This window comes from Sapajus apella, unplaced genomic scaffold (genome assembly GCF_009761245.1).
Source record: "Sapajus apella isolate SASKATOON/1434 unplaced genomic scaffold, GSC_monkey_1.0 scaffold12, whole genome shotgun sequence".
Classification (NCBI taxonomy): Eukaryota; Metazoa; Chordata; class Mammalia; order Primates; family Cebidae; genus Sapajus; species Sapajus apella.
The window spans coordinates 32,863,580-32,891,399 of NW_022436952.1; the positions used below are offsets into that span (position 1 = coordinate 32,863,580).

Consider the following 27,820-nt stretch of genomic DNA (forward strand, 5'->3'; position numbering starts at 1 on the left):
ACTTCTGAGCTCAAGTGATCCACCTGTCTTGTTCTCCCAAAGTGCTAGGATTATAGGCATGAGCCACTACACCCAGTCACATTGTATCTTTAGTGGATAGTGCTCCACTAGATTGTTAGCCAAGGCAGTACTGGGCCCACCAGTCAAACCCATATTTGCACTTTCTTGCTGGAGTAATAGTGATGAATGAAGGGGAGGAAAATTCAGAGTAAGAGTGGGTTCACACATTTGAGGCAAGCAGGCTATCTCATCAAATTGAAGTTGCTATCACTTATCAGCTAGCAGCTCAAGGAGGAAGACTGCCAAAGGAAGTAGGACAATTATTAATAATAATTTGTGGCACACAGCAACTGTTCAGTAAGTGTTAGATAACTTCTTTTAGGTGCTGACACTAAATACAAACAAAATCTTGAATCCCATACTTAGCCCTCCTGTTTTTCTTCTTCCACTTCTTGTCACTAAAATTTAGCCATTCCTATGAAATTCTTTCACTTCTATTCCTTTTCTCCCAATCTACAGCTAATCAGTCTTGTCAGCTCACTTTTGAAAATAGTTTTCAAACAGCTCTTAGCTTCCTTCTACCCTCTCTGTGTTCATTCCATTCTATATACTGTTAATGTTCCACATTTCTTTGCAGATGTAATTCTTCACTCAAAACCTCCAGTTTATTTTCATATGAACTTCACAAAAAGCTTTCACTCAGCATTCAAGGCTTTTCAAACCTTATCTCTTGGCACTCCTCTCCATAAAAAAGGAATTTAGGGAAACTAGATTAATTTATGTATAGCACTTAGAACAATGCCTGGCCCACACTAAGAGCTATATAGGTCTTATCTATTATTACTGCTCACTTTTATTCAGATATGCTGTATGCATTTTTACTCCAGACACCGTAAATTCCCTTTTCTTATTTGAATACCTCAATCTCTAAAGGAAGGAGTGATTTAAACTATCAATGACCAGCAAGGCCAACTGTTACTGCTGGAAAGACAACTTAAATATTCTTTCTACAACAGATAGGACCTGCAAATAAGGACCCTAATTTACCAAAGATAATGAAATTTAAGACTGGATGAAACAAATAAAAGATAATACTTCCTTCATTCAAGAAACAGCAAATTTATGGAATGTGTTAAATAAAAACCTGAAAAATATAAATGGGTTCTAGATTTAGGGCATTCTCCAACTTTGGCATATATTAGAATAACCTGGGAGCTTTAAAAAACCCAGTTGCCTGGGCCCCATCTCTGATTTATTGAAGGGGAAGGCCTCAAGCACTTGAATTTATTTTAATGCCTCATAGGTGATTCTCCATGCAACCACATCTGACCATCACTGATCTAGTCAAAAGAAACTTTGGTTTAGGGAGGCTGATAATGTTTGGCATATATTCTTCTCGATGTTTTAAAAAAAACCCAGCATACTAAGAGAACTGATTAACCTACAATGACTTATGTATTTATGTTCTAAAAAACCAAACAAAAACCAAAGAAACAAGAAAACCAACCTTTTCAACTTGATTTAGGGTTCAGAAGTAGATACATACATCTCAAATACCGCATTGAGCATTCATCTAAAAGTTTGCCGGTTGATCTGACTTCTATTAATTAAAAAAATTCAAAACAGAATTACTTAATATAGATTTAACTACGTACAATATTTACAATTTACAGATTTTACAACAAAATTATTCAGTTAAGCCTGTTGTGGAAAAGTTGGCATTTTGGTATATAACACTTCAGAAATTTCAAAAACTTTACCTCAAAAACATTGTACACAAATTTACCAAAGTGCTGTAGCTCATTTTATCTCAACAATACAGTTAGCAATCCAGGTGCCCAAATCTCTAGGCATGTAACCGATAAGCTATTGAGACAGCACTTTTTATACAATAGCAGAGGCTGTTAGAAACCTTAGGTCTCTAAAACCTTATAACAATGCCCCTTTCACCCTCCAATCCTGAGACAACAAGTCCTGTAGTTCCCCCTCATCATCGCTGTCGGCATTCTCTTCTTCTTTTTTCTGCAATTCTTTTATGGTCAGGATTTCTTTAAGTTTATTTTTTATTTCATCCTGGCGATTCCGTAGCTTTTCCACCCGTCGGTAACACTCTATCTGCTCATCGATCTCCCCAATCTGACGGTCCAACCGTCCCTCCTCATCCTCTTCGGCAACTATGGCTTCGGAAATAGTGTTGACCTGCCTCATGGCTTTTTGAAATTCGTCCCACTCTTTGTCCATCTGATCTTTAGGGGCATCAACCTTTCGTACTCTTGCATCTACCTCAGGGTCGTCAAAAAAACCTTCCGGTAACGCTTCCGCGGTGTTTTCTCTCCTTTCCACCACCTTTTCATGGATTTCTGCTTTCTCAATTGACCCTGAATGAGGAATTATGGGGGCCTTGGGAGGATTATTATTAAAGAAATCGTCTGGCAGCACACTACTTGTTACCTCCCGCGAAGAGGAAACTGAGTGTTCCTTGCCCTGTGCGTCGCACAGCAACTTGCTGGCGTCCCCGCTTTTTCTTTCTCCACCTCCTTCTTCCTGTTCCTCCTCCTCCTCCTCATCTTCATAATCGGGGAGTAAACTGAGTCCTGAAGGCTTAGTGGGTGTCGCTCTAATGGACTCCTTTCCTATTTTGTCAAAGTTGGTGGGCAACGCAGACGTGGAGGGCTGTACCTGAGGCACCAAGGTGGCCTTCGTTCTCTTGGTATCTTGGCCGTCTGCGTCTGGCGCTTTTCTCTTGACGGACTGAGGCGCTGGGCTGGCGGAAGGACCCTGGCTGGCTTCCTTCGCGCCTTTCAGCTCGGTTACTTTCTCTCGGTGCTGCTTTCCCAGGACGTGAGTCTGCCACAGAAGCTCACTCTTAACCGGGGTGTTACACAGGACGCAACTCAGCTGCCCCAAACGGTTGTACTTAGCGAATGGAGATTCTATCCGTTTCCGGTTAGTGCTCAGACGCTGCTTCTCCTTCATTAACCGCCGCAGTTCTTCCTGATTTACCACTCGCTTCCCAGCCGGAGTCCCAGCGGAGGCGGAGAACGCCATCTTGGCGACCAGACCCAAAGCGAGTCCGGCTTCCGTCCGGCGAGGTATGATAACGTCACTTCTTGTCAGGGCGGTGATTGGCCGAGGCTCAAGTGAGCGTGGCGTGGCGTTCGGGTTTTTACTTAGAATCGCCACTAAGGCTCGTGTGTGCATGTGTGTTGTTTTTTTTCGCCCTGAACGATTAGGCTATGGCTGCGATAAAGGCCGTAAACTCCAAGGCTGAGGTGGCGCGGGCCCAGGCAGCCTTGGCCGTCAATATATGCGCCGCCCGAGGGCTGCAGGATGTGCTGAGGACCAACTTGGGTCCTAAAGGCACCATGAAAATGTGAGATGGCGGATGGAGCGGCCGTTAGGCGGTTGGGGCTTGTTGGGTGTCCTGGCGCCCTCTGAGGCAGGCGTCCACGGAGCCATATGGAAGTTCTTGCGAGCTTGATTTCCCTCATTCTCATCACTGACCTGAGGGTATCTCTCGCCTGGTGCGGGTGGAGGAGAAAAGCCTCCCTTAATAGAAGGTCCAAGGGGTGAAGCTATGACCCCCCCGACCCCCAATTTTTCTTCAAGGTTCATATGCAGTTAGAAAGTCAGTGAATTTAGTGTCTCATTGAAAACATAAAGCATTTAACTCCTCTGCTCTTTAAAACTACATACCCTTAGTTCATAAATTAAACAGGTAGTTATTTTTGTTTTATTTTTGTATGGTAAATGTATTGTAGTGGAGAGGGCACAGGGTTTGGAGCCAGGAAGGCGGCCTGGGGTCAAATCCAAGTTGCCGTGCCTAGGGTTCTTCATATCTATTTATCTCTTCAGTATATATTAAGCACCATTTTCTCTAGACAAGAGTGAGGAAAAGAGACCAGTGAGGGCAAAAGGGTATAAGAGGAGAGACACATCGTCATAGTAATGAACAAAATAAATTAATGGTAGAAGAAGTCACTTAGGTACTAGCTGCTGGGACACAGAAATGATCAAGATACAGGTTCTGTTCTAAAAAAGGTGTGGTAGAGATAGATGTGGTAGAGTCGGATGTGCTAATTATATATAGATGCATATGATTATTCCGAGGAAAGTGTCTAATTACTGATGGCAGAAGGAAAAGCGTCTTAACTAACAATGTTTTATCAGAGTCTTGAAAGAAGAGTAAGAGTTCACTAGTTGGAAGAGGGAGTAAAGGCCTTCTGGGCAGAGGGTAATTTGAGGAATAAGAAAGACCAAGGATGCAAATCCAACAGAAACAAAACATGGTGTATTAAGGGAACCAGAAGATTTGTTTGTGGGAAAGTAGATGAGGCAGGGAAGACAGACATAAACGAGATTGGGAAAAGTCAAGTATGCCATTGCTATGTTTGGATTTTAACTTGAAAATGATGGAAAACATAAAAATCATTGGAGGACTTTTGATCAGGGAACTAACTGAATCACATTGCCTTTTAGAAAGAAAAATGTGTGGAGGATATAGGAGGGTATATTTAAGTTTGGAGATATCTGGATGTCATCCAGGGTAGAGATGATGATGACAGTGGAGATGGAGAGAAGGGGGCAGAATCAAGAGATATTTAGGTAGTAGAATTGATAGAACTTGGCGATCTAATAAATGCAGGGATGAGGGAAGCTACATTGAGTGACGACTGGAAGAATGAAAACATTCACCAAAATAAGCCTGCAGAAAATTTGCAAATTTGTGCTTTGTAGACTTCTGAGTATTCTTTGACCAACCCACTGTTCATAACTCATCAACTGCTTTTATCTTTAAACCTGTAAATGCTCCATTTTGAATGAAATTGCCATAAGCTGTCCATTTGGGGAGAAATCATTCTGTGAGCTGCAAATGGTGGTAATTACCATGGCATATTCCCATGATACAGTAGAAGTTTTCCAAGCCCAGTTCCCTCTATTAAGGATAATGAAGTGGCAAGCTCTGGGAGTGTCTTGATTGACTCTACCAAGTGAAGTTAACATCATTGCTCTCTGAACAGGCTTGTTTCTGGTGCAGGTGACATCAAACTCACCAAAGATGGCAATGTGCTGCTCCATGAGATGGTGAGTTGATGCTGCTGACTTAATAAACTGTAATAAGCCTTAATTAGAAGCATAGTAGAATTTGTATATCTTTAAAGCCAAGACTGTCAGCTAAATACTGCAGTCTTGAGATATGCTTGTTGAATTAGACCTCAATAAAAAATGACTTTTTGGCTGCGTGTGGTGGCTCACTCCTGTAATCCCAACACCTTGGGAAGCTGAGATGGGTGAATTGCTTGAGTCCAGGAGTTCAAGACCAGCCTGGGCAACATGGTGAAACCCATCTCAAAAAAAAAAAAAAAAAAAAAAAAAATTAGCCTGGTGTGGTGGCATGTGCCTGTAGTCCCAGCTACTTGGGAGGCTGAGGTAAGAGGATCACCTGAGCCAAGGAGGCCAAGGCTGCAATGAACAGAGATTGTGCCACTGCACTCCAGCCTGAGTGACAGAGCAAGATGCTGTCTCAAAAAAAAAAAAAAAAGTTTCTTCTTTTTTTTTTTTTTTTTTTTTTTTTTTTGCTGTTTCCATGTCTTTGTATAGTGCATGTAATAGCTTGAGTATACTTATAAATTAATAACATCTTTTAAAGGCACTGCCTTATGTTCTTTGTAATCACAGAAAAATAAAAATATCCTTTGCAAGTTTAATAAATGTATTCATTTTGAGATTGAAGGATTTAATCTTATTTTAGAAATGTCATTACATTCTGAAGCAAAGATTTATGAAATGTTCAGACTTCGTTACCTCACACTTTAAAAATTTTGGACTTGACATTTAGGTATTGATAATACAAAACTTGTAAACTTGTAGAATGAAGCTTATTTCATTTTTTAATTTTACTGCTGACCTCTAGGTTATCTTGTTTTTGGTGGCCTACTTCCTTATCTCATCCTCTCTTTTTAAATCTGTTGCTTGCTTTTTCCAGCAAATTCAACATCCAACAGCTTCCTTGATAGCAAAAGTAGCAACAGCTCAGGATGATGTCACAGGAGATGGTACTACTTCAAATGTTCTAATTATTGGAGAGTTATTAAAACAAGCTGATCTGTACATTTCTGAGGTATTAGAATTTCACAGAATTCATATGTTCTTTTTGAATGGCAAGTTGTTTTTTTAACTAATAAAATGGTTGAGTTTTAGACAGTTATTTATTTATTTATTTATTTATAGATGGAGTCTAGCTCTGTCGCCCAGGCTAGAGTGAAGTGGCAGGATCTCAGCTCATTGCAACCTCCGCCCTACAGGTTCAAGCGATTCTCCTGCTTCAGCCTCCCAAATAGCTGGGATTAAAGACATGTGCCACCATGCCCAGCTAATTTTTATATTTTTATTAGAGATGGGGTTTCACCATGGTGGCCAGGCTGGTCTCGAGCTCCTGACCTCAGGTGATCCACCTGCCTTGGTCGTGCAGAGTGCTGGGATTACAGCTGTGAGCCACTGTGCCTGGCCCAGACAGTTAATTTTAATTAACATATTCTTGGCCAATGATAAATGGAAATAATAATGAACTTTTTTGGCCAAAATAATGCCTTTTATTGGAATTATATACCTCTTTTAAAAATGAAATATTTAAAATACATAAAACAGTAAAAAATCACCCATGTATTCATGGGTAATTAAGAAAAAAATGCCATAAAGTTGAAACCAAATTATTTACCTTTATAAAACAACTGGAGAAAAATTATTGAAGGTTTTCCTTTTTGTGAATTTACCTCCCTTTCTAGTTTCATTTTTCTTTATTAAATCATCTACTTCAGCCAGATGCCTCCATTCACCTCTGAAAACATCATGTACATTTCTACTTCTGTGCCTTTATTCAATTTGTATTCTTTCCTTGGCATTATTTTATCACTTTTCTCTAATGAAATATCTGAAGTTTTTCTCTCTCTCAGGGACCATTTCAGCAAAGTATAACCTGGTCAAAATGATTCTTTGTGTTTGTTTAGTATTGGGAATTTTCTGTTAATTCAGTACTTGCAACTTAAGATGCTTTTGGCTATAAGCAACTTGACTAAAACTCAAACAATAAGGAAATGATTATCTCCCATAATAGATAATTGAGAGATAAGACAGACCATCAGGTTGTGTGATAACAAAATTCAGTCATTGAGTACACAGGTCCTTTGTCTCTTAACTCTTCCACTCACAGCACTGTTTCATCCTTAGATTATTTCTGTCTTGAAAGTAAGACTGGCTGCTTGTAATCCCAGCACTTTGGGAGGCTGAGGCAGGAGGATCACTTTAGCCTAGGAATTTGAGACCAGCCTGGGAAACATAGTGAGACCCTGTTTTTAGAAATAATAAAAAAAAAAAATTAGGCTTGGTGGTATGCCATGTGTGGTGCTAGCTACTCAGGAGGCTGAGGCAGGAGGATCACCTGAACCCAGGAGGTGGAGGCTGCAGTAAACCATGATTGCACCACTGTACTTCAGCCTGGGTGACTAGGTGACACAGTGAGACCCAGTCTCAGAGAGACAGAGAGAGAGAGAGAGGGAGGGAGGGAGGAAAGAAGGGGAGAAGAGGGAAGGGGCGGGGAGGGGAGGGAAGGAAGACTGTTAGAGGAAATTAGGCAGAGTGCAAGAGAAAGCCATTCATAAGTCCTTTGTTTAGTAAGATTGGGCCAACTTTAGTATTATGTCCATCCCAAGCCAATAACAATTTTTAGGGAATTGACTTAGACTAATCAAGATCCACTCCTTCAGCTGGTGATAAGATCAGCTTTCTCCAAAGCACAGGTGGGAGAGTGATACCCAAACCGAATTAGAATGGGGTTAGGAAGAAAGGAGTCTGGCAAGGATGAGTTGCTAACAGACATTATGAAACCCTGTGGCCATACAGTGATAGGGCTGGACACAGTATATGATAGAATCACTGAGGCTGGAGGGACATCCTAAACCAGCATGAAGTAGGAAGAACTCTCTGGAGGAAGGAAGGCCTGGGCTAAATCTTCAGGATGAGGAGGAATGAACCAGACAAAAGAGCAAAGGGTGAGGAGAATGGCTTTCCAGGCAGAAGGAACAAAATAAGCAAAGCCACAGAGAAGACAAGCAACATGGTGTTGTATGAAGCTACAAGCATTTTGGTGTTGCTGGAATTTCAAGTGATGTGAACAGTAGTGAAGAGGCTGGAGAGGGAAGTGGGAGCCAGATCACAGAGGGTGTGTAGTTTGCTAACCAAGAAGCTTACACTTCATCTTGTGGTATTACAGACCAAACATAGCAACATACTAATGACTAATATGGTCAGATTGGCATTTTTCTTTTTTTCTTTTTGCGATGGAGTCTCACTGTCCATCTCACAGGCTGGAGTGCAGTGGCACAATCTCGGCTCACTCCACCTCCTGGGTTCAAGCAATTCTCCTGCCTCAGCCTCCTGAGTAGCTGGGATTACAGGCGTGTCACCATGTCTGGCTAATTTTTTATTTTATTTTATTTTTTTAGTAGAGACAGGGTTTCACTGTGCTGGCCAGGCTGGTCTCGAACTCCTGACCTCATGGTCCACTCGCCTCAGCCTCCCAAAGTGCTGGGATTACAGGTGTGAGCCACCACGCCTGGCCCAGATTGGCATGTTAAATATTTGGGGGATGGTTTTAAGGGAGTCTAGATGAGAGGTTTTCATAATAGTCTGGATGGCAGATTGTAAGGCCCTAGCTTGAAGACATTTTTGAAAATGGTTAATAACACAGGCTCTAGAGTCAGGTCTCATGGGTTTAAACCCTGGTTTCACTCCTTATTATCTTGGTGATCTAAAGCAAATTACATTATCCCTTTAACCCTTGGTCTCCTCATCTGTGAAATAGGAAAAATAATATCCACTTCATAGTGTGGCTAGAGGATTAAATGTCCAGCACAGATATTCAGTGCCAACTTTTAAAGATTATTGTAGTAAAGAAAAGAAGTAAGGGAATGAATTAAACCAAGTGCTAGCTTTCACAAAGTTTGTGTATTATTTTATGGAACAAAAAATACTATTATCAAATTTTGTCATAATTTTAGACCTATAGAAAAGTTGCAAGCATACTACAAAGAATTCCTGTTTACTTTTTACCCAGATTCTTCAAGTATTTTTCTCTCATTCCCTGCCTGCCCTGTTCTCTTCCTTAATATCAGTGTACATATTCTTTTCTAAACTGTATGTTGCAGACGTGATCTAAATATTTCAGTGTGCATTTATTAAAACTAGCGAATTATGTAATTGCAGTATAGTTATAAAAACCAGGAAATTAATAATAACATCAACACATTGATACATGACTATTATCTAATTTGCATTCTATTCAAATTTCACCACTTGTACTAATGGTGTTCTTTACAGAAAAAAAAGATCTAAGTTCATGCATTGCATTCAGTTGTCATGTTCCTTTAGTATCTTTTAAGCTAGACTAGTTCCTGAGCTACCTTTTATGCTTCATGATATTGCTACTTTTAGGAGTACCAGCCAGTTATTTTGTAGAAAGTCCCTCAATTTGGATGTGCCTGTTTTCTCAAGTAAATTCAGGTTATAGATTGTGGGCAGGAGTACCACAGAAGTGTTGTGTTCTACTGAATGCATCATATCAGGAGGCATGTGATGCCTGTCTGTCTCATTATTGTGATGTTAACTTTGATCACTTGGTGAAGTGGTAGACACCACAGTGTTCTGTCTGCCACTTTTTCCCAATGCAATGATGGTTCTTTTCCTCTGCATTGAAAAGTATCATTTTTTGTGTACCCATTCAGAAGGGCACCACATAACAACAATGCAGTCAGAATTTCTGGAAATGAAAAGGACTTTTGTAATTTTTTGTACTAGACTTGCAGCTTTACTGTACATTTGAGATCATTTCAAGTATGAAGCACTAAAATGACTTACAAATTACATACACTTATATTTCATGGCATTAATGGGAGTTACTTTTTTGGACATAATATATTAATCAGACAGGATGGTTACTTTTACATTGGATGACTTATTTTATAATTTATAATTTTATGTTGATGTAACAGGGCCTGCACCCTAGAATAATAGCCGAAGGATTTGAAACTGCAAAGATAAAAGCACTTGAAGTTTTGGAGGAAGTTAAAGTGACAAAGGAGATGAAAAGAAAAATCCTCTTAGATGTAGCTAGAACATCATTACGAACTAAAGTTCATGCTAAACTGGCTGATGTGTTAACAGAGGTATGTTATTAAACTTTTGCATTCAGAACAAGTATAGCTTAATGCATGGTGATATTTTTCTTTTTTCTGTAAGATAATCAAGTATTGCATGTGGTTTTTTAGACATAAAATATGGAAGACAGACAGTTATTGTATAGGCTTACCTATAGACTAGATTTGAGTGGTCAGAACAGTATTTGTAATTTTCAGCAGTGTCATACTAGGCCTTTTTAAAAACGTGACTTGAAAGTTGGGAAAGGTTTGGCTGGTCTTTTTAAAGCTAGAGGTCCATGTTTTACTATGTGAGGTAACACATGAGATAGTTGTTTTAGCAGCGTACCTTGTAGATAAGGTTACCAGTATAATGAAATGGGAGTGATAGGATATATTAATATATTAATATTCACATCTTAGAAATGTGTGTTTGTTTTGTTTATTTCTTTTATTTATTTATTTATTTATGAGACAGAGTTTCACTCTGTCACCCAGGCTGGAGGGTGCAATCTCGGCTCATTGCAACCTCTGTCTCCCGGGTTCAAGCAATTCTCCTACCTCAGCCTCCCGAGTAGCTGGGATTACAGGCACGTACCACCACGCCCGGCTAATTTCTGTATTTTTAGTAGAGATGGAGTGTCAATATGTTAACCAAGCTTTTCTCAAACTCCTGACCTCAAAGGATCCAACTGTCTTGGCCTCCCAAAGTGCTGGGATTACAGGCGTGAGCCACCACATCCTGCCAGTGTTTCGTTTATTTCTAAAGGTAGAATATATGTTATATAGGCCGGGCGTCGGTGGCTCACACTTGTAATCCCAGCTCTTTGGGAGGCCAAGGTGGGCAGATCACCTGAGGTCAGGAGTTTGAGACCAGCCTGGCCAACCTGATGAAATCCTGTCTCTTCTAAAAATACAAAAATTAGCTGGGCATGGTGGCGGGCACCTGTAATCCCAGCTACTTGGGAGGCTAAGGCAGGAGAATTGCTTCAGGACTGGGAAGTTGTAGTGAGCTGAGGTCATGCCACTGCACTCCAGCCTGGTGACAGAGTGAAACTTTGTCTCAAGAAAAAAATGTATTTTATATAAAGATAAGATTGGCTGGATATTTTGGAAGGCTTTTGACAGGTGGCAATGATTTGGTATCTTTATTGTTTCTCAGCTTTGTAGTTTCTGAAACTTGAATATATTTGTTTCCCAGGAATGATAAATTCAGAGGAAACAAACTCACAAGACATTGACATGCAAAGCAGAATACTATCTTAATAATTTACTTTGAGAACTACAAGTGCCAAATGTACTGGAATACCTGAGTTCTTTCTGGTCAATTCTCCTTACCATTAAAAAAACCAACAGATTAAGATCGGGCAATTTCTTGATGAGCAGAGTCAGAAGAAAGGCTCTGCTGTGTTTTCTGCTGTTAGGGTACTCAAATGGCCCAGAATCTTCATGCTACTAGGGCACCCATTCTGTTTTGGAGTTGCAGAAACACTAATATTCTCACGTCCAATGGCCTTTTTAAATTCATTATTTGGCTTTAAAATCAAATATTATGTCACCTCAGGTAAATCTTTCTAAGATAGTGTTTTTTTTCTTTATGTATATTTTAGGGTACTTATAACTTAGCTCTTAATTTCTGCAGTAATTTATCATTTTTATATCATTTTCTGAGCTAAGCAATAAGATGTGATGTGCTATGCTTCTTAAATTGTATATCCCTGGTCATATGTTACAGAATAAATGAGACATATCTTTCTGGAGTGTCAATTTTACTTTACAATTTTTGGGGAAAACATTATTTTTATGTTGAGCTAAACACATTATGGGGTGACATGAAAGCTTTTCATGATGAAACATGAGACTTTAAAATTTTCTGTTATTATAGGCAGCATACTGGAGCTATTACCTTAGATTACATTTCCTTCTTTCCATTAAGGTGTCCTTTGGTGGAAAAGTTTGGATAATCTTCATATGATAGAAAGAGTTAACTTGGCAGTTAAGGAGCCCTGAATTCTAGTCCTGGCCCTGTTAATAGCTGTTAGATCATATTTTAAAACTGTAACTTCTTAAGGTCTTATCTCAATTGCCTTACCTGTGAAATAAAAGGTTTGGACCTGATGATCTCTGAAGTTTCTCTAGACTCTAAAGTGTCTGTTGGCATTGGTTATTATTTGTGTCCGCAATAAAGTGGCACATATTGGTCTTGCCCTGTGTTTTGAATCCTGAAGGCTTTTATGTCCTTGGTCTGGTGACAGATTGTTTGGGCCATTGGTTTATTTTAGTAGTCCAAATAACTTACTGTTCTCATTCACTTCTCTTTCAGGCTGTGGTGGATTCTGTTTTGGCTGTTAGAAGACCAGGTTACCCTATTGATCTCTTCATGGTGGAAATCGTGGAGATGAAGCATAAATTAGAAACAGATACGAAGTAAATTACATAAACCTTGACAACATATAGGTTCTAGAATATTTGTTTTTTATTCTTTTATTAAATTCATTACTTTTATTCAACGTAAATATATTCATTCAACATGTGTTAAGTCACTGTTCTAGGTGATAGGAATTAAGAGTAAATGGAACAGAATTTCTTTCCCCCAGAAGCTTATGTTTCTAATTGAAATGGGAAAAAAAATCATGTGTGTGATTTTATAGTGGACAGGGAAGGCCACTCTGATAAGAACCTAGAGAGCTAAGAGATGTCTGAAGAAACAAGGGAGCTAGCCACATGTGCACATCTGGAACAGGAGGGTTCTAAGCAGAAGGAATGACCCCTGAAAAGGTCCTGAGGCAGAAGTGTGACTGGGGTATTACAGTGTGCCTGGAGCACAGACGAGGAGATGAGGGAAGAGGGGCCAGATTATGGAGTACCTTGTTGGTTTTGGATTTACTCTTTTAAAACTTTCTATTAGCCGGGCGCGGTGGCTCACGCCTGTAATCCCAGCACTTTGGGAGGCTGAGGCGGGTGGATCACGAGGTCAAGAGATCGAGACCATCCTCCTCAACATGGTGAAACCCCGTCTCTACTAAAAATACAAAAAATTAGCTGGGTGTGGTGGTGCGTGCCTGTAATCCCAGCTACTCAGGAGGCTGAGGCAGGAGAATTGCCTGAACCCAGGAGGCGGAGGTTGCGGTGAGCCGAGATCGCGCCATTGCACTCCAGCCTGGGTAACAAGAGCGAAACTCCGTCTCAAAAAAAAAAAACAACAACTTTCTATTATACAAAATTGTAAACATATATAGAGAGAACAGAATAGGGAACTTCCACATACCTGTTAGCTATCTTTATCAATTTCCAATATATGAACCAATCTTTTTTCAACCATACCCCTCCTTCTTTCCCCCTCCCACCTTGGATTATTTTGAAGCACATCCAGACATCACATACCACCTGTAAATATCATATAATCCATTAAACACAAACCCCCTGCTTTTACCTAATATATCCACAAAACATTATCACACCTTAAAAATTGATAACTCATTAATACCATCACATAGTCTAATTGTTGTCTCAGATTTTTTTCAATTTTGTTTGGATTAACATCTACACACAGTCTGTATACTGCACTTAAGTGATAACTCTTTTAAGTCTCTGTTAATTTGTAGGTTCTTTCTTCCTCTCATTGTTTTTCACCTTGATAATTATTTTGGAGAAGTCTGATGATTTGTCTTGAAGAGTTTTTATGGGAAGATTTTTGATTATTCATGCGATTTTCTTAATGGCTATAGGACTAGTTAGGTTTTCTACTTACTTTGTGAATCATTTTGGTAAGTAATGTTTATCCATTTTGTTTAACTCTGAAATTTTTGGTATAAAATGTTGATAAATATCCTTTTGGGCATACATTTTTATGAGGATCCTATTTGTAGGATCTACAGTGGTATCACTATTTTTTTTTCTGGTGTTGTTTATGCCCTCCTTTCCTTTTTTGATAATTTGTTGCCAGAGGTTTGTTTGTTTTTGTTTCATCGTGTCTTTCTCTTTATTATTTAATTTACTTTTTTTGGAATTTTGTGGAGACTTCTTTGCTGCTTCTGTTGTATTACAGTAGCTACTTAGGTTATTAATTTTCAATCTCCTGCTTTTGTAATATAGTACTTAAGATCTTAACTTTTTCTCAAAGTACTAGTTAGCTGCATCCTTCAAGTTTTGCTACACAATTTCATAATTTTTCTTCAGTTTAAAATATTTTCTGATTTCTACTAGAAGTGTGTTTCTTCAAAATACATAGGGAAATTTTAGTTATCTTATCACCGATACCTAGCTTAATTACATTATGGTCAGAGAATATGTTCTATGAGATTTTGCTCCTTTGAAATGTATTGATACTTGCTTTCTGGCTCAGTGCATAGTCAATTTTTGTTATGCTAATGTTTCATGTACTTGAAAAAAGTGTATGCTGCAGTTAGTAGGTACAATTTTATATATATGTCCATTAAGATCAAGGTATCCTGTTAATCCTGTTGTTTAGAACTTCTATATCCTTATTGATGTTTTGACTGCTTATTCTGTCAATTACTGAGAGAAATGTATTAATATCTTTCAATATTATTGTGTACCTGTTTATATTTTACTTTAGTTTTGAGAGTTTTGCTTTATACATCTTGAGACAATCTTATTAGATGCATATGGTTTTTTTTTTTTTAATTGTATTTGGGCTCTGGGGTACATGTGCACATCCTGCATCCTGCAGGATTGTTGTATAGGTATGTACATGCCATGGTGGTTTGCTGTCTCCATCCCCTGCCCCCCCCACCCCACCCCAGTCTCCTATATCAGGCGTTTCTCCTGGTGTTATCCCTCCCCATCCTTCCCCGCCCCCACCGCTGTCTCCCCTCCACCCCACTGCCTAGCCCTGTGAGTGTTTTTCCCATCCCCATGCCCAAGTGTTCTCATTGTTTATCATCCGCCTATGAGTGAAAACATGCCATGTTCGGTTTTCTGTTCTTGTGTCAGTTTGCTAAGAATGATGGTTTCTAGGTTCATCCATGTCTCTACAAAGGACACGAACTCATTTTTTTTTATGGCTGCATAGTATTCCATGGTGTATATGTGCCACATTTTTTTGGTCTAGTCTGTCATGAATGGGCATTTGGATTGGTTCCAGGTCTTTGCTATTGTAAACAGCACTGCAGTGAACATATGTGTGCATGTGTCTTTATGACAGAACAATTTATAATCCTTTGGGTATATACCCAGTAATGGGATTGCTGGGTCAAATGGAATTTCTATTTCTAGATCCTTGAGGAATCGCCACACTTTCTTCCACGATGGTTGAACTAATTTACACTCCCACTGACAGTGTAAAAGTGTTCCTTTTTCTCCACATCCTCTCCAGCATCTGTTGTCTCCAGATTTTTTAATGATCGCCATTCTAACTGGTGTGAGATGGTATCTCAATGTGGTTTTGATTTGCATTTCTCTAATGACCAGTGATGATGAACATTTTTTCATATGTTTGTTGACCGCATATTTTCTTCTTTTGAAAAGTGGCTGTTCATATTCCTTGCCCACTTTTAAATGGGTTTGTTTGTTTTTTTCTTGTAAATCTGCTTTAGTTCTTTGTAGATTCTGGATATTAGCCCTTTGTCTGGTGGGTAGATTGTGAAAATTTTTTCCCATTCTGTTGCTTGCCGGTTTACTCTAATGATTGTTTCTTTTGCTGTGCAGAAGCTCTTAAGTTTAATTAGGTCCCATTTGTCTATTTTGGCTTTTGTTGCCATTGCTTTTGGTGTTTTAGTCATGAAGTCCTTGCCTGTGCCTATGTCCTGAATGGTTTTGCCTAGGTTTTCTTCTAGGGTTTAATAGTGTTAGTTCTTATGTTTAAATCTTTCATCCATCTGGAGTTAATTTTTGTATAAGGTGTAAGGAAGGGATCCAGCTTCAGCTTCCTGCCTATGGCTAGCCAGTTTTCCCAACACCATTTACTAAACAGGGAATCCTTTCTCCATTGCTTATTTTTGTCAGGTTTGTCAAAGATCAGATGGTTGTAGATGTGTGATGTTGCTTCTGAGGCCTCTGTTCTGTTCTGTTGGTCTATATCTCTGTTTTGGTACCAGTACCATGCTCTTTTGATTACTGTAGCCTTGTAGTATAGTTTGAAGTCAGGTAGCGTGATGCCTCCAGCTTTGCTCTTTTTGCTTAGGATTGTCTTGGCTATGCCGGCTCTCTTTCGGTTCCATATGAAGTTTAAAGTGGTTGTTTCCAGTTCTGTGAAGAAGGTCAATGGTAGCTTGATGGGGATAGCCTTGAATTTATAAATTACTTTGGGCAGTATGGCCATTTTCACAATATTGATTCTTCCTAACCATGAGCATGGAATGTTGTTCCATCTGTTTGTGTCCTCTCTTATTTCCTTGAGCAGTGGTTTGTAGTTCTCCTTGAAGAGATCTTTTACCTCCTTTGTTAGTTGTATTCCTAGGTATTTTATTCTCTTTGTAGCAGTTGTAAATGGGAGTTTGCTCACGATTTGGCTCTCTGTTTGTCTGTTATTGGTGTATATGAATGCTTGTGATTTCTGCACATTGATTTTGTATCCTGAGACTTTGCCGAAGTTGCTTATCAGCTTAAGGAGGTTTTGGGCTGAGACCATGCGGTCTTCTAAATATATGATCATGTCATCTGCAAATAGGGACAATTTGCCTTCTTCTTTTCCTAATTGAATGCCCTTTATTTCTTTTTCTTGCCTAATTGCTCTGGCTAGAACTTCCAATACTATATTGAATTAGGAGTGGTGAGAGAGGGCATCCTTGTCTAGTGACAGTTTTTAAAGGGAATGCTTTTAACTTTTACCCATTCCATATGATATTGGCTGTGGATTTGTTGTAAATAGCTTTTATTGTTTTGAGATATGTTCCATTGATACCTAGTTTATTGAGAGTTTTTAGTATAAAGGGCTATTGAATTTTGTTGAAGGACTTCTCTGCATCTGTTGAGATAATCATGTGGTTTTTGTCTTTGGTTCTGTTTATATGATGAATTACATTGGTAGATTTGTGTATGTTGAACCAGCCTTGCATCCCCAGGATGAAGCCTACATGATAGTGGTGGATAAGCTTTTTAATGTGCTGTTGGATTTGATTTGCCAGTATTTTATTTAAGATTTTTGCATCAGTGTTCATTATGGATATTGCCCTTTAGTTTTCTTTTTTAGTTGTGTTTCTGCCAGATTTTGGTATCAGGATGATGTTGGCTTCATAGAAAGAGTTAGGGAGGATTCTCTCTTTTTGTATTGTTTGGAATAGTTTCAACAGGAATGGTACCAGCTCCTCTTTGTATGTCTGGTAGAATTCAGCTGTGAATCCGTCTGGACCTGGCTTTTTTTGGTTGGTAGGCTATTAATTGCTGCCTCGACTTCAGACCTTGTTATTGGTCTTTTCAGGGTTTCAGCTTCTTCTGGGCTTAGTCTTGGGAGTGTGCAAGTGTCCAGGAATTTATCCATTTCTTCCAGATTTTCTGGTTTATGTGCATAGAGTTGTTTGTAGTAATCTCTGATGGTAGTTTGTATTTCCAAGGAATTGGTGGTGATCTCCCCTTTACTGTTTTTTCTTGCATCTATTTGATTCTTCTCTCTTTTCTTTTTTATTAATCTACTAGCAGTCTGTCTATTTTGTTGATCTTTTCAAAAAACCAGCTCCTGGTTTTATTGATTTTTTGAAGTTTTTTTGTGTCTCTATCTCCTTCAGTTCTGCTCTGATCTTAGTTATTTCTTGTCTTCTGCTTGCTTTTGAGTTTTTTTGATCTTGCTCCTCTAATTCTTTTAATTTTGATGATAGGGTATTGATTTTAGATCTTTCCTTGTTTCTCATGTGGGCATTTATTGCTATAAATTTCTCTCTAGACACTGCTTTAAATGTGTCCCATAGGATCTGGTACATTGTGTCCTCATTCTCTTTGGTTTCAAAGAAAATTTTTATTTCTTCCTTCATTTCATTGTTTATCCATTTGTCATTCAGGAACAAGTTGTTCAGTTTCCATGTGATTGTATGGTTTTAAGTGCTTTTCTTAATCCTGAGTTCTAATTTGATTGTGTTGTGGTCTGAGAGACTGTTATGATTTCCACTCTTTTACATTTGCTGAGGAGTGATTTACTTCCAATTATGTGGTCAATTTTGGAGTAAGTGCAATGTGGTGCTGAGAAGAATGTGTATTCTGTGGATTTGGGGTGGAGTGTTTTATAAATGTCTGTTAGGTCCACTTGTTCCAAATCTGTGTTTAAGTCCTGGATATCCTTGTTGACTTCCTGTCTTGTTGATCTGTCCAATATTGTCAGTGGAATGTTAAAGTCTCCCACTATTATGTGGGAGTCTAAGTCTCTTTGTAGGTCTTTAAGAACTTGCTTTACGTATCTGGGTGCTCCTGCATTGGGTGCATAAATATTTAGGATAGTTAGCTCTTCTTGTTGCATTGATCCTTTTACCATTATATAATGCCCTTCCTTGTCTCTTTTGATCTTTGTTGGTTTAAAGTCTGTATTATCAGAGACTAGGATTGCTACCCCTGCTTTTTTTTTTGCTCTTCGTTTGCTTGGTAAATCTTCTTCCATCCCTTTATTTTGAGTCTATGTGAGTCTTTGCATGTGAGATAGGTCTCCCGAATACAGCACACCAATGGGTCTTGACTTTTTATCCAGTTTGCCAGTCTGCATCTTTTGATTGGGGTGTTTAGGCCATTTACATTCAACGTTAATATTGTTATGTTTGAATTTGATCCTGCCATTTTGTTACTGGCTGTTTTTTTTGCCCGTGAATTGGTATGGCTCCTTCATTGTGTCGTTATCCTTTACCATTTGGTATATTTTTGCAGTGGCTGGTACTGGTTGTTCCTTTCCCTGTTTAGTACTTCCTTCAGCAGCTCCTGTAAGGCAGGTCTTGTGGCGACGAAATCTCTCAGCAATTGCTTGTCCGTAAAGAATTTTATTTCTTCTTCACTTATGAAGCTTAGTTTGGCCGGATATGAAATTCTGGGTTGAAAGTTCTTTTCTTTAAGGTTGTTGAATATTGGCCCCCACTCCCTTCTAACGTGCAGGGTTTCTGCTGAGATCTGCTGTGAGTCTGATAGTCTTTACTTTGTGGGTGACTCGACCTTTCTCTCTGGCTGCCCTTAGGATTTTTTCCTTCATTTCAACCCTGGTGAATCTGACAACTATGTGCCTTGGAGTTGCTCTTCTTGAGGAATATCTTTGTGGTGTTCTCTGTATTTCCTGGATTTGAATGTTGGCCTGCCTTGTTAGGTTGGGAAAATTCTCTTGGATAATATCTTGAAGAGTGTTTTCCAGCTTGGATTTGTTATCCCCGTCACATTCAGGAACACCGATTAAGTGTAGATTAGGTTTTTTTGACATAATCCCATAGTTCTTGGAGGCTTTGTTCATTTCTTTTCACTCTTTTTTGTCTAATCTTGCCTTCTCATTTTATTTCATTAATTTGATCTTCTATCTCTGATATCTTTTCTTCTGCTTGATTGATTTGGCTGTTGAAACTTGTGTATGCCTTGTCAAGTTCTCGTGCTGTGTTTTTCAGCTCCATCAAGTTGTTTATATTCTTCTCTAAGCTGGTTATTCTAGTTAGCATTTCATCTAACCTTTTTTCAATGTTCTTAGTTTCTTTGCATTAGGTTAGAACATGGTCTTTTAACTCAGAGAAGTTTGTTATTACCCGCCTTCTGAAGCTTGCTTCTATCAATTCGTCAGATTCATTCTGTCTTTTTTTGTTCCCTTGATGGTGAGGAGTTGTGATCCCTGGGTGGAGAAGAGGTATTCTGTTCTTTGATAGTTTCATCCTTTTTTCACTGTTTTTTTTTTCCCCCCATCTTTGTAGATTTATCTCCCTTTAATCTTTGAAGTTGATTTCAGGAGGAGTCTCTGAGTGGACTTTTTTTCTGTTGAGGCTGGAGCTGCATCTTTTTTGGCCTGTAGAGGGCATTGCTGGGCTCTCTCAGGTTCAGTTAGGTTGTTGGGTAGGTGGTCCTTCCCTGGAGTTTGCAGGTGAGATTGGCTCCACCTTCCCAGGGGCCTCTTCCCTTCCCCAGCTGGATCTTCCTGGTTGGGGTCAAGTTGGTGTATTTGCTGCCAAGATCTCTAGTGGGGTCTTCAGTTTGAGTTCTATGGAGGTGGAGCCTGCCAGGACTTATGGTCTGTTTCTCTGCTTTCCACTCTGCCTCCCTCTGTGGGATGGTCCATCCCGCTGGCGTTAGTCCAAACTCCCGCCTAGGTCCCGGCGACAACTTGCGGTGCCTGGCGGATTTGCATCTACTACCCACGGCGCCCCACTGTTTGGCAGGGCTCTCGTGGACCGTGGGTTGCAGGAGGGATGAGGTAAGCACAGGATCTGAAACGGAGCGGCGAGGGGCTTAAGTCCCCCGACCCTCTGAGCTGTTTCAGGTGGGGATGTGCCCCACTCCTCGTCTTGATTTGCCCCCCTGGGTGGCTCTTACCCTGTGGCTCCTTCCCTGGGCCTAATTTCAGTGCCCTATCAGTCCCACAGAAATGAACCCGGTACCTCTTTTGGAATCATGAAGTCCTCTAGTCCTCTGCGTCTCATTTGCTGGGAGCTGCATTCCGGTGCTGGCTTCTCTTGGCCATCTTGGCGCCCCCCTGCTGATGCATACAGATTTTAAATGTTACATTTTCCTGGTGCATTGAACTTTTGTACTGATATGAAGTGACTTTTTTCTAGTAATATTTTAAAAACTATAATTTATCTGATATTGATAATTGTATTAAAAAAAATCTTTAAATGTTAAAAGCTGTTGTACCAGCCTGCCTGCCTTCCTGTCTTCCTTCCTTCCTTCCTTCCCTCCTTCTCTCCTTCCCTCCCTCCCTCCCTCTCTCTTTCTCTTCCTTTCCTTTCCTTTCTTTTCTCTCTTTCTTCTTTCTTTTCTTTTCTTTTCTTTTCTTTTCTTTCTTTTCTTTTCTTTTCTTTTCTTTTCTTTTCTTTTCTTTTCTTTTCTTTTCTTTCTTTCTTTCTTTCTTTCTTTCTTTCTTTCTTTCTTTCTTTCTTTCTTTCTTTTCTCTCTCTCTCTCTCCCCTCCCTCCCTTCCTTTTTTTCCTTCCTTTCTCTTTTCTTCTTCACTTCTTTCCTCCCTTTCTTCCCTCCCTTCCTCCCTTCCCTCCCTCCCTCCCTCCTTCCTTCCTTCCTTTCCTTCCTTCCCTCTCTCTCCTTCCTTCCTTTCATTCCTTCCCTCCCTCCCTCCCTCCTTCCTTTCTTTCTTCCTTTTCTTCCTTCCCCCCTTTCCTCCCTCCCTCCCTTCCTTTCTTCCTCCCTTCCTTCTCTCTTTCTCTCTTTCTTTCTTTCTTTCTCTCTATCACCCAGGCTGGAGGCCAGTGGTACAGTTATGGCTCACTGCAGCCTTGACCACCTGGGCCCAAGTGATCCTCCCATTTTCTTGTTTTATACTTTCTACTCTTCCCCACTTATTCTTTCTTTTTTCTTTTATCTTTTCAATTTATTATTTTTTATGGATTCATTTTCCTTCTCTACTAGTTTGCAAGTTTCATTGTTCTTTTTGTGATTAATCAAGAAATTACATTATACTTATAGAGGTTTAAACTTAATATCTTTACTCACATCTGAATAATATCTCCATTTACTTTCTCCCAAATATATTATTCAGAAGGAGGATAGTATTATTATGTTTCATGCAATGTTGGTAAAGATTTATCCTCATATTTCCAACTTGATTTGCTCTTTTTAGCTATTTGTTGTTTGTTTTTTGAGACTGGAGTACAGTGGTGTGAACCTGGCTGACTGCAACCTCTGCCTCCCAGGTTCCAGAGATTCTCCTGCCTCAGCCTCTCTAGTGGCTGGGACTACAGGCATGCACCACCACCATGCCCAGGTAATTTTTGTATTTTTAGTAGAGATGGGGGTTCACCATGTTGGCCAGGCTGGTCTCGAACTCCTGACCTCAAGTGATCCGCCTACCTTGGCCTCCCAAAGTGCTGGTATTGCATGTGTGAGCCACTGCACCTGGCCATCTGTGTAGCTTTTTACATCTCAGCCTTCCATGGGAATGTTTTTATTCTGCCTAAATTTTATCCTGTAGATTTTCCTTAGTGATAATTTGTTGGAGTTGTACTTTCAGTTTTTCTTTGCCTGAAAATGCATTTTATCTTTATTCTTTGATACTTTCATCATGTGTATAATAGGTTGGCAGTTACTTTCTTTCAGCTGATTGAAGATATTGTTCCATTGTTTTCTAGTCTTCATTATTGCTGTACAGAAATTAGCCATGAGTCTTTTAAAGCTGTGAGTCCTTTATTTACCTAGGTGATTTTAGGATATTTCTCTTTGTCTTTGGTATTCTATACTTTTACTGTGATGTAGCTAGGTATAGATTTCTTTTTGTTTATTCTGGTTGGCATTTTCCGGCTTTTGAGTCTGTGAATTGTTATTGTTTATCTGATTCTGGAAAATTTCTATCCATTATCGGTTTAAACATTTCTTTTGTTCATCCCTTTTTCTCTTTCTCCGGTTAAATGTTTGCTTGATGTTCTTAATTTTGTCTTTTATGTCCCTTTTGTCTTGTTGTCTTTTGTGTTGCTTTCTGGATAATTTCTAGTGATTTATTTTGTTGTTCCCTAATTTTCTTTTAAACAATGTCTACTCTAAAAGCAATCCCTTGGTTTTAAAAAAAAATTTCTAATGAAGTGTAATATACACTGAACCGTACACCTATACTATCAATATGGCTTGATTAATTTTCCAGATATATCTGTGTAATCATCACTCTACAAGAAACAGAACTACTAGTACCTTAAAAGCCCCTCTTTTGCTCCCTTCAGCCGTATTTCTTCTAGAGTAACCTGAGTTTCTACAGCATAGATTGTTACCTGTTTTGTACTTGTATAAGTGGAATCATAAGGTAGATTTGTTTCTGACTTTTTTCACTTAACGTTGTTTGTGAGACTCATTTGTATTTTTGTGTGATTAGTAGATTGGTCATTCTCATTGCTATTTAGTGTTTTCTTGTGTTAGTGTACCACAGTTTATTCATTCTACTGTTGATTGGCATTTAGGTAGTTTTCAATTTTTGGCCATTATTAGTAGTGTTGCTATAAACATTGTAACATTCTTTTATTAGACAAATGGATGTTTTTCTGTTTTTTTCTTGAATTTGTAATATCTGTGTGTATATGTGTGGATGTCCTTATTTACTATTTATAGAAGTTCTATTTGGTTCTTTTTAAAATATGCCATATTACTTTTTATGGTTTTCTATTCCTTGCAGATCTTTCCAGACTTGCCCTTTTTTCTTTCTTTAAACATATAGTTCATGTTTGATAATTATAATATCTAAAGTTTTGACTCGTCTCTTTCTGGTATTTATTGTATTTTCTGGTTCATGCTCATCATGCTTTGTTTCCATATGTGCCATTCATTGTACTTGAAAAAAGTACTCGTAGAAATAATTGGAGACCTAGAATGAAATTGCCCTTCTGCAGAGAGTATTTGCATTTGCTGCCTCAAGGAGCCTAGGGACTACTTTAAATTAAATTCACAGCTTGAGGTTTTTGGGAATATCCATTTGATATGAATTCTGACTGTAAGTCCATGTGAGGGCTGATTATTTCTAGCCCTTCCTTCTGGATAATCCTGAGTATGTAGTCCGTTGTGGTTCCAACTTAATGTGAAGAGGGTCTCCTGTAAGACACTCCACCTTGGGTGAGCTTTTGATTCTGTTTTCTTCTCATTGTGAAGACATTGAAACCAAAGTTCAGATTTGCCTGGATTGTCAAATGACTTTAAGATAAAAAAAATCTACAGTTTCTGCAGTTCTCTACTTACCTCTTGGAGTTTCTGTTTTATTTCAGTTTGGCCTAGTGATTATTTACTATCTTATAGCTCTCCAATGTTGCTAAGGTTTTTGCTTTTCAGCCAGCATGTTTAGTTGTTTTTGATAGTAGGACTGATCCCAGTTAGCCTACTATTGCTGAGTATAACAAATTCTTGATTTATATTTCAGAAGATTGTCTGTGGTTTTTGTGTGAGGAATACACACAAAATGGCTGATTGGGAGGTAAAAGAGGAGCAAGGGCAGAAACCGGACACCAGTTAGGAATGATGGTGTAGTACAAGTGTGAAATGAACATGGTTTAGATTAGGGTGTACTTAGAAGGAAAGGGCAATAGGATTTGTTGATGGTTCAACATAGGACGTGACAGAAACAGAGCAGTCAGGGATCTCTCTTGGGCTTTTGCATGATCAGCAGGAAAAGTGGAGGTGCTGTTTCTTGGATGGAGAAGACTAGGAGAAGATGATTTGGGGAAATAAATCAACAGTTCAGTTTGGAGAATGTTATGTTTGAGATGCCTATTAGGGATCCATGTGGAGATGTTGAGTAATAAGTTGGAGAGATGTGTCTGGAGTTCAGAATAGAGGTCTGCACTAGAAGCATGTATTTGAGAATCATTAGTGTATAGATGACTTAAAGCCATGAGTTAATGAGACCATCTGGGAAGTGAACATAGTAGAGGAATTTTAAAGCATGAGCCCTGGGAACTTGGATGTTTAGAGTTTGAGAAGATGAGGCGGATTCAGCAAAAGGGACTGAGAAGGGGGCAGTCAGTGAGGCATTATAGCCAAGGGAGAGTGGTGCCCCAGAAGCCAAGAGAAGAAAGTATTTCAAGGAGACAGTAATCAGCTGTGTCATATGCTGCTGAAAGTTTGAGTACATTGCTGTGAACTGAGAGTTGATTGTTATATTTGAAAAACATTTACTTTTTCAGCTTTAATGAGAGCTGATTGAATAAAGAGGTGGAAATAAAAGTCGTATTGAAGGTGGGCTCAAGAGAGAATGGTAACTGAGAGAAATTTAGCTATAAAGGAGAACAGAGAAATGGGCAGTAGCTAGAAGGGAATATGGGAATGGGGCTGAGGGAGAAGGGTTCTTTGTATTAATGATAGGAATTGTTACCACAAGATTGTATGCTGGTAAGGATCGTCCTGTAGGCAAGTACTGATATGGGGGATTAGGGACAGTGCAAGAACAGAGAGGGGAAATGGAATCCAGTACATAAGTAGAGGGGTTACCCATAGAGAGGAACATGGACAGTTCATTTCATAGTAGTAGGAGGTTCAGGTTCAAGTGCAAGTGGATTAGTAGAGGTAATATTGGGACAATGGTTCTATTTTCTCAAAGAAACAATGTCATTTGCCGAGAGTGGGAAGGGAGAAAAGTGAAGGAGGCTTGAAAAGTGAGGAATGTTGAACATTGAGTATTTTTGTTTGTTTGTTTCTTCCTAGACATGTTTACATTCTATTAAGAGGTGGAGTAATCCAGTTAAATTAAAATTTTGAAAACTTCCTTATAATTATGTTGAACTACTACAAATTATTTTTTAAATGTATAACAAAAATTAGTTATAAAGCATTCATAAGTATTTTGTAAATTAATGTTTTGTAAATTAATTTCATAAAGTTAAAAAAATTTTTGTTCTTGAAAGAGTATCTGGAAAACAGGAAAAAAACACCTCCTTTCCAAATCATCTGTATTCCTACCACCCAAGCATAACACTACTCTTAGGTTTCTCTCATTTTTTTCTTTTTAATGCCAAGTTGTTTTTAAAAAGAATAGTTATAGTTGTGCTTTATATGGAATTTGTCTTTCGATGCTTATCAGCTAGCCCTATAAATTTTTTGCATGTTATTATATATACTTTTTATAACCATCAAATGGTTGGGTCATTATTTGCTGAATAATACCCTATTGTTGGACGTTTAGGTTAATAATTTTTCATTATTCCATATAATCATTTTGAATAAATGTTCCTAAGAAACTCATTTGTATGCATATCTTTCATTACGTGATATGCTGTGTCATATTTTTGAATCATGTAACTTGGAAAATAATTCTGGCTTGACTTTTTATTGCAACTTCATAGTCACACTATGTTAAAGTAGATTCTCTTTCCTAATTTTACTAATGATATGTTAGGTTTAAAGTCAGTGCAAGGAGATGGGTGAGGTGGTGCACTCCTTTAGTCCCAACTACTTGGGAGGCTGAGGCAGGAGGATTGCTTGAGCCCAGGAGTTTGAGGCTAGCCTGGACATCATAGTGAGACCCCCATATCTGAAAACAAAAAACAAAAACACCAAAAACTGTTAAAGTTGTTACAAGGAAACAATGTGTGTCCTGGCAGTATTGATACAATTTTAAGAGTATAATTATAATTTTATACCAAATTTTAGAGTATATATTCAAAGAAGAAACATTAATATTTTTAATAGGTTGATCCGAGGATTAGTTTTGGATCATGGTGCTCGTCATCCAGACATGAAGAAGCGAGTAGAAGATGCATTCATCCTTATTTGCAATGTTTCACTAGAATATGAAAAAACGTACGTGTTACTTTCTCTTTACAACTTTTGAAATTGTTTTTTTCTAAAGGTGTTTTAAAATCTCCTTCCTGGAGCCAGGCGCAGTGGCTTACGCCTGTAATGTCAGCACTTTGGGAGGCTGAGGCAGGTGCGTCACAAGGTCAAGTGATCAAGACCATCCTGGCCAACATGGTGAAACTCTTGTCTCTACTAAGGAAAAAAAAAAATTAGCTGGGTGTGGTGGCTTGCACCTGTAGTCCCAGCTACTCAGGAAGCTGAGGCAGGAGAATCCTTTGAACCTGGGAGGCAGAGGTTGCAGTGAGCCGGGATCATGCCACTGCACTCTAGCCTGGCAACAGAGCGAGACTCTGTCTCAAAAACAAAACAAAGCAAAACAAAACAAAAAATCTCTCTTTCCTTCCAGATGCATGGTGTAGACTACTTCCACCTTTTTTCCTTTTTCCTCCTGCCTTTACTAGCTGCTTTTATTAATCTTTTAGAGAGGTGAGCTCTGGTTTCTTTTATAAGACTGCAGAAGAGAAAGAGAAATTGGTAAAAGCTGAAAGAAAATTTATTGAAGATAGAGTACAAAAAATAATAGACCTGAAGGACAAAGTCTGTGCTCAGTCCAATAAAGGATTTGTTGTCATTAATCAAAAGGTGAGAAAGAAAGTTTAGATTTTAATTATTTGTAAATGTTCTTACTCATTTCTTGAAGTGTGGTTTGTGGACCCCTAGGAATTCCTAAGATTTTTTTCAGAGAGTCTGTGAGGTCAAAAACTATTTTCATAATAATAATTATGCCTTTTACATTGTGTTGACATTTGCAATGATGTTGCAAAAGCAATCTGTAAAAATGCTGGCATCTTAGTACAAATCAAAGAAGTAGCGCCAATCTATACTAGTAGTTATTGCATTCCTTACTGCCACACCACTACTCACTTGCAGTGGAAAAAAAAGGCAGTTAGTTTCTTTTTCTTTTTAGGTGCTGTGAGAATCACGTTTCATTTAAGAATGTCTTGATCAAGTGGTAAAACTTATTAATTGTATTAAATTTGGATTCTTAAATATGCGTCCTTTTATTATTATGTATGACAAAATATGAGGCAGGCGCAAAACATTTTTTTTTTTTTTAAGATAGGGTCTTGCTCTGTTACCCAAGCTGGAGTGCAGTGGCAGACTTATAGCTCACTACAACCTTGACCTCCTCGGCTCAAGTGATCTTTCCACCTCAGTCTCCCAAGTAGCCAGGACTACAGCTATGTGCCACCATGCCTGGCTGATTTTTAAGGTTTTTTTTTTTTTTTTGTA

General features: G+C 38.8%; 2 protein-coding genes across 3 annotated transcripts in view; one reads left to right on the forward strand and one right to left on the reverse strand.

Moving 5' to 3' along the window:
- Positions 1-1,433: 1,433 nt before the first annotated feature.
- On the reverse strand, positions 1,434-3,088 carry ZNF830 (zinc finger protein 830). The gene has a single exon (XM_032280896.1). It carries the CDS (start codon positions 3,046-3,048, stop codon positions 1,930-1,932), a length of 1,119 nt encoding a protein of 372 aa, XP_032136787.1. The 5' UTR covers positions 3,049-3,088; the 3' UTR covers positions 1,434-1,929.
- A 45-nt stretch (positions 3,089-3,133) lies between these two features.
- Positions 3,134-27,820, forward strand: part of CCT6B (chaperonin containing TCP1 subunit 6B) — a 38,854-nt gene continuing 14,167 nt past the window's right edge. The window contains exons 1-7 of one of the 2 annotated variants that reach the window (XM_032280897.1): positions 3,134-3,373; positions 5,022-5,085; positions 5,987-6,121; positions 10,047-10,220; positions 12,514-12,617; positions 26,420-26,530; positions 27,010-27,169. In XM_032280897.1, the coding sequence (XP_032136788.1) occupies positions 3,237-3,373; positions 5,022-5,085; positions 5,987-6,121; positions 10,047-10,220; positions 12,514-12,617; positions 26,420-26,530; positions 27,010-27,169 (885 nt within the window). In that variant the 5' untranslated portion in view covers positions 3,134-3,236. The remainder of the gene's footprint in view (positions 3,374-5,021; positions 5,086-5,986; positions 6,122-10,046; positions 10,221-12,513; positions 12,618-26,419; positions 26,531-27,009; positions 27,170-27,820) is intronic. The other variant, XM_032280898.1, reaches the window with a different exon arrangement.

Excerpts from the sequence above, each read along its gene's own strand:
- ZNF830 (XM_032280896.1), bottom strand. The coding sequence starts at position 3,048 with ATGGCGTTCTCCGCCTCCGCTGGGACTCCGGCTGGGAAGCGAGTGGTA.